At 53.6% G+C, this 6,000-nt stretch overlaps 1 protein-coding gene across 3 annotated transcripts in view; it reads right to left on the reverse strand.

The window, feature by feature from the left end:
* The window catches only part of RHBDL3 (rhomboid like 3), a 54,079-nt gene extending 48,620 nt beyond the window's left edge, over window positions 1-5,459 (reverse strand). For 2 of the 3 annotated variants that reach the window (XM_066332422.1, XM_066332420.1), the window contains exons 1-2: window positions 5,333-5,459; window positions 1,801-1,824 (exon numbers count right to left, since the gene is read on the reverse strand). In XM_066332422.1, coding sequence (XP_066188519.1) covers window positions 1,801-1,824; window positions 5,333-5,452 — 144 coding nt within the window. In that variant the 5' untranslated portion in view covers window positions 5,453-5,459. The remainder of the gene's footprint in view (window positions 1-1,800; window positions 1,825-5,332) is intronic. The other variant, XM_066332421.1, reaches the window with a different exon arrangement.
* Between the last annotated feature and the right edge of the window lie 541 nt (window positions 5,460-6,000).

Raw genomic sequence — 6,000 nt, forward strand, 5'->3', positions numbered from 1 at the left:
TGCTGCCCTCATGTTTCACATGGATGCCAGAGCTAAACAGTCCTCCCCTCTCCTCCTAGCACATTGCTGCTGGCAAATAGCAACCTTGTTCCATGACAAACAGCATCTTGCAATTCACTGCAGAACTAATTGCACTGCTTTGCTGATATAATGCTCCAGGAAGACATCAGCTATGCCCACAGGCAACAAGGACATCATTGATTCATTCAGGACTTACGTGTAGTTGTCACAGGTTGCATTCTCTTTGATAATAAAGCCTTACAGACTAGGTTTTAAATTCAGCCACAGCTCTAATTGAAACATAGCTAATTATTGAAGGTCTGCCATTACAGCCTGTTCCATTGTTACTGGGCTAATGTTCTGTACATCCAACAGTCAAACTCTCCCTCCCCTTAAAAAGACAAAAAACAAGAAGGAAAAGAATTCCATCTACTATTCAAGCAAGTCCAGTGGGAAATTACAGATTCCTCTCTTTGAGCCCGAGGTAGCTACCAGCCAACAGCCTCGTCCCACAAGGACTGAATGACTTCAAAGGATGCTTGTAGAATAAGACTCCAAATTAGGGCCACTGCTGGAGACAGGAGAATTCAAAGTGGCTGGAACAAACATCCAGCCCAGACCACAAGCAATTGATTGTGCATCCACCTTTTCAGTGGCAGCATCCCCTGTGAGCCCCAGCGAGTTCAAACACAGCACACGATTTAGGTGTGAGCAACAATCACAATGCCCAGCTCCCAGCCACCAGCTGACTGTGCCACAGCCAACTTGCTGCAGTCCAGACACGTGGGTTAGCACTTGGTCACGGCTATAAATGAGCCCTCATCAGAACAGACAGCCCCAGTTAATAGCTGAATGATAACAGCACCCCCAGGGTACCAAGGACATCCTTTTGCAGGCTGTGCCACAGCTTTTGGCTTTGTAGCTCAGCCAGACACAGAGGCAAGATTATCACCTCATAAAGCAGGGATGAAATCCCACCCGAACTTTATTGCCTGGATGATGCCAGCGTCAGAGCAAGCTCCCCTGCAGAAGGTGACATTTACATGCACACACAACAGCACAAAAGTTTATGGCATCAAGAGAGTGCTGCAATTTAGAAGCAAATCAAGCCTAGAAAAATCCTTCTGTTTATAGCTGCTACACATTTCAACCCGGCAGATGGATGGGATACCGCAAAGCAAACGTGTCACTTAAAGCAGCTAAAAGTGCAATCACAAACTAGAATCCACAGCCCAAAACCTCAGCAGCTATAGTCTGGAGCTCTTCTGAGCTGCGCTGACTTCATCCAGCTACAGATCTGACCCAAGGCATTTACCTGACACAACCACAGTGTGTGGTACAGAGGCAGATTCTTTGCTAATCCTGTGCAGGTTTGGAGCAGCAGGTCCTGCCTGGATGATGTAACCCTGCAGAAGTCAGTTTAACAGCTGGGGAGCCATTTCAAAGAACACAGTGCTGGTTTTACGGGTCCTAGTCTGCCTGCCTGAAAGAGCAGGAGGTCCTTTAATCCACAAGCCAGGTCAGCACAGCTGGCAGCAAACAGAGCACCTGCTGCAGCACCTGTGCCTGCAGGGATGGGCTCACTCCTGGCCCCGGCTGCTCCGAAGAGGAGCTGAGGGCAAGGCCCAAAGCAGCCGTGGCAATTATGACTTGCACACCAGCATCCTGGGACCTTGAGCATGCAGCACATCACTCCTAGGCTGGATTTTAAATGCAGGGAAAAGCCAGTGCAGAGGAAATTACCCAGAGGTTAGGCTCTTTGCTCACAAGACAGAGAGAATATATCAGTTGTTCACATACCTGATCAAACAGGGCTTTCCAGTGCTGAGAGGCAGCGTAAGGGAGGAAAAAGAATAAAAAGAAGGCATAAGAGCAACGACATCAACATGCAGCAAACTGTAGAAGCATATTCTACACAAAGAAATAACCAAAGAATTTAATGCCATTTCCAACATCCTTCTTCATCCCAGAATCACCTACCCTTCCGGAGGAGGAGGAGGCAGGGGAATCTACCAAACACAGGGAGAACAGTTTTCATTTACAAATCCAAATTAGGCTGAACTCAAAACATTCATGTGTTAATTCTGTTTTCTCCCACTTTGTCTATTTGCAGGCAAGCAAGGAAAAAAGGGGGTTTTATTTACAGAGATTAAGAAAGCTCTGTGTATACTGAGGGAAGGGACAAATCAGCAATGTTCCAGATCACTTCCTGAGATCCTGTGGCCCAGCACTGACCCATCAATTGCTTTGCTGGGTTGTCACAGCCCTGTCTACTGCCTGCTCCTGACTCTGGCTTTCTGCAGGCTTTTTGACAACCCATCCGTTCTCTGAACCTCACATGTCCACATCTGAAAAACAGGTAGCTCCTCTTGTGCAAGGAGGGAGGGGGAAGGCTGGAGAGAGCCCTCTGCAAGGATTTGCTCCACATCTTTTGTTCTATCAGATCTGCCTTAAAAATGCTGTATAGGAGGAAGCTGCACTTCAATGTTCACAACCATGGGAACACTCCACAAGTCCTCGTCACTTGGAAACAGAAAAAAAAAATAATAAAAAAAAAAGCTGGAAACTGGCTCTGATTTCTGCCTTGTAGAGAGACTGATGTCAACTCGCCTCCCTGACCCAGACTTGCTGCCTCACTATCCCATGAAACAGAGGAAATTCCTAATGAATTGTTTAAGGCTCTCATCTATCCTGGATTTAGGGGCCAGTTGAGAAGACAGCAACTTCCATGGGGCAGCACTGGGGTAACCACTGGCTTAGGATCCCCAGAAACATTTGCACATTTCCAGCTCCATTGTCTGAAGTGCTGTTCAGAACTTCATCTTTTTTCAGCCTCATTCACCTTCCCAGAAAAAAAAAAAAAACCCAAATTAAGTAAAACAACAAATATCAGACTTCTAGAAGCAAATCTCCTCACAGTGCTATTAGCAAAGCAGAAATCTGGTGAGAGTCTTATCTAGTCCTGGAAGAACATTTCATTTCACATGGTAGGCAAATCGAAAGCAGAATTGACTGGAGAGACAGTGGGGTATCAGGCCACTGAATTCCTTTTCATTAGTTAAGTTGTTGGCTCCCCTCCTCCTCATGTCTCTCTCCATTTAAAAGCTCCCATTTATCATCATAAATCAGCCCAGCACTTTACACAGAACACTTTGGGACTGCCTGAATCCTGGCTTTATGGAATGCTGCTCTGAGAGCCACAATGACATCACAGCTGAGCTGTTACACACTGCCAAGGCTGCGACAGCCCAACCTTCACTGTGTTAGATTTTTGTGGTTAATAACACAGAAAGAGCTGACCTTGTGTCCCTTCTTGCTGGCCAAGCCAGAGAGTTTCCATCAGGCTTTCAGATGTAATAGCAACAACACAAAATCAACCCCCAGTTAGGTCTCAGGGGGCACAGAGTAGCACAGAACAGGTGAAATTTTTAGAGATGATGCCCTGTAGCCTTGCTTGTTTCATCAGGAAATCTTGGCAGAGGAGAAGGAGGGCATTTACACCACTTCCTGCCTTTCTGACTTGCAGATGATACACGATACCTCAGGCTTCTGCCACATCATCTATTGCCAGGTCTCAGCAGCTTCCCATAACCAGTGCAGCTGCAGGCTTTAGTTTTGTTGATTATAGAAAACAAGGTACCAGAGTCAAATAACAATGCAAGTAATGGCGAGACACTGTGAGCTGGATCTGACCCAAGCTGTCTTACTTCAAGGTCAAGCAGCAAGGCAGCAGTGGAACTGGGATGAGAATCTAGACTTCATCAGGGACAGCTCCTGCCCCAGGAGCCCAATCCTGCCAGGCACTCAGCATTTCAGCATCTCCTGGGCCCCCTGGCAGGATTGAATTGCTAATGGCTGTGTTTCTGTAGAGGCTGGAGCAACTCCAAGGGGCCCACGTGTATCACAACAGGAAATCTTTCTTGTAGGACCATCCAGACAAGCACAAAATTTGTCAGAGAAGAAAAGGTCACAGTCTGACGTAAGCAAGCACTGGGATTTGGAAACCTGGCCTGCGAAAGCTCCTGGAAAGCCACCCTTTCCAAGTCAAAGTTCCACAGGCCCCTGAGTCAGGCATCTCCTGTTAGGACTGTCTGGCAGTGTTGTAGCAGAGGTCGAGCTGCATCACACGCTCTCTCCTGACTGCACTGTGCTCAGGAATACGGACTGGGGAATGCAGCTCCAGCAAGCGACTGCACTTCCTCCGCTACCCTCTGGGAGGAAAATCCAACAGCAACTGAACTCTAGGTGATTCAGAAGGAAGGGCTGGGGGGTGAAGAGCAGGCTCTGTCCTTAAGCATGCCTGGCGGCTTCCTCCAGCAGCATCAAAAAGGCAGAGAGAGGGTCGAGGGGATGCGCCATTGCTGGAGGTTCAGCTCCCAAGTGCCCCTTTTGTAGTGGTGCAAGACCCGAGCCAGAGCCCGCTTCAGAAGGACATTTAGTATCTCTGCTTTGTGTCTGACAGGCTGAACAGACCCTGCACTTACCGCCGCAGACTGAGCAGACACTTTGCAGTCCTGATCCCAGCCGAGTTTGCTGGGAAGGAGAGCAGTGAGCAGCCCCGGGATGCACCAGGAATGCAGGATCTCTCACGCTCACTCCCCAGACAGGTGCACGGCGAGCTCCTGCCTCCGGTCCGGCAGACGCACACCAACCGCCTGGGCTCTGCAGGCACCGCCGCTCAGCACGGCAGGAGCACGGCAGGAGCACAGCCGGAGCGCGCACGACCCCTTCGCGTCCTTCTGGGCTGCGTGAGCAGAGAGCCGGGGCCAGGTTATCCCACCCTCACGTGCCACCTGAGCTCGGAGGGTGGAGAGAAGCCACCGGCCCCGCCGAGCCGAGGAGAAAACTTACTCGATTGTTTGTCGCTCGGGGGCTGGAAAAGGGAGCAGCTCTCGAGAGCGGGAGCGTTTCACATCTGTCACCCTCCGGGCGGCGGTGACCCTGGAGCAGCTCTCTGTCCCCCGGCAGCCCCTCGAGCCAAGGCGGCAGCCCGTCCCCAGGCTCCAGAGTCGCGTCCGTGCGCAGCCCGCTGCCCCTGCCCGGCCAGCCGCCGCCCGCCGGCATCTCCCCCCGGAGGCGGGCACCCAGCGAACCGGGAGCCGGGCCGGGCCGCCGGGGCTCGCAGGGACGGGAGCTGCGGGGACGGAGCCGGCGCGGCGGCTGCCGGAGCCCGCAGACAGCCGGCGGCTGGGGACGGCGGGGACGGCGGCTTTCCCCGGTCCCGCAGGGTCACCGGCCCCGCTCCTGTGCCCATCCCGGCCTTCCGCTATGAATAGCTTGAGCCGATTAGCCCGGGGGAGAGGGGAGAGGATCCCGAGCCGAGGGAACTTACATCCTCTGCGGCCATAGGTAGGACATCCTCGGAGTCCAGCACCTCGATTTCCTCCGCCTCCGAGCCGGCAGCCACAGCAGGGGAAGAGCCGGCGTGAGGCTCCGGCAGCCTGTCTCCCATGCTTGGAAACGGTCCCCCTGCAGCCCCCGCCCCCCTTCTCCCTAGATCCTTAAAGAAATTAAACCTAGCCGCTGGTTGGCAAACTTTCAAGCGCAGCCGAGCCTGCCTTCCTGACTCCCGCAGCCGGGAGGGGAGGCGATGCTCCATGCACGGAGCATCCGATTCGCGCGGGCAGCGCCAGGGGCGGCATCGCGGCGGCCGGGCTGCGGCCGGGGCAGTGACCCGGACCCGCCCCTGCGGCCGGGCGGTGTCCCGGGCGGTGTCCCGGGCGGTGTCCCCGGCGGGGCCCGGGGCCGGGGGCCGGCCTTGGCGGCGCGGGGGCAGCCCCGCGGGCTCCGGGAGGCAGAGGACCAGCGCCGGCGGAGCCGCGGAGGCCGGGCAGCCCCTGCGGACAGCCGGTCCCTGCCCTGCCCTGCTGCCCGCCGACAGGTGACCGACCAGCCGTGCCGGTTCATCGGGGCTCTCCGCATGCCATTTCTGTCCCGGGGCTGTCAGGGGCTGCTGTGGGCCTTTATATCTTTTACCGTAATTATTTGTTCCTATATGTC

The sequence above is a fragment of the Sylvia atricapilla genome, chromosome 18 (genome assembly GCF_009819655.1).
Source record: "Sylvia atricapilla isolate bSylAtr1 chromosome 18, bSylAtr1.pri, whole genome shotgun sequence".
Classification (NCBI taxonomy): domain Eukaryota; kingdom Metazoa; phylum Chordata; class Aves; order Passeriformes; family Sylviidae; genus Sylvia; species Sylvia atricapilla.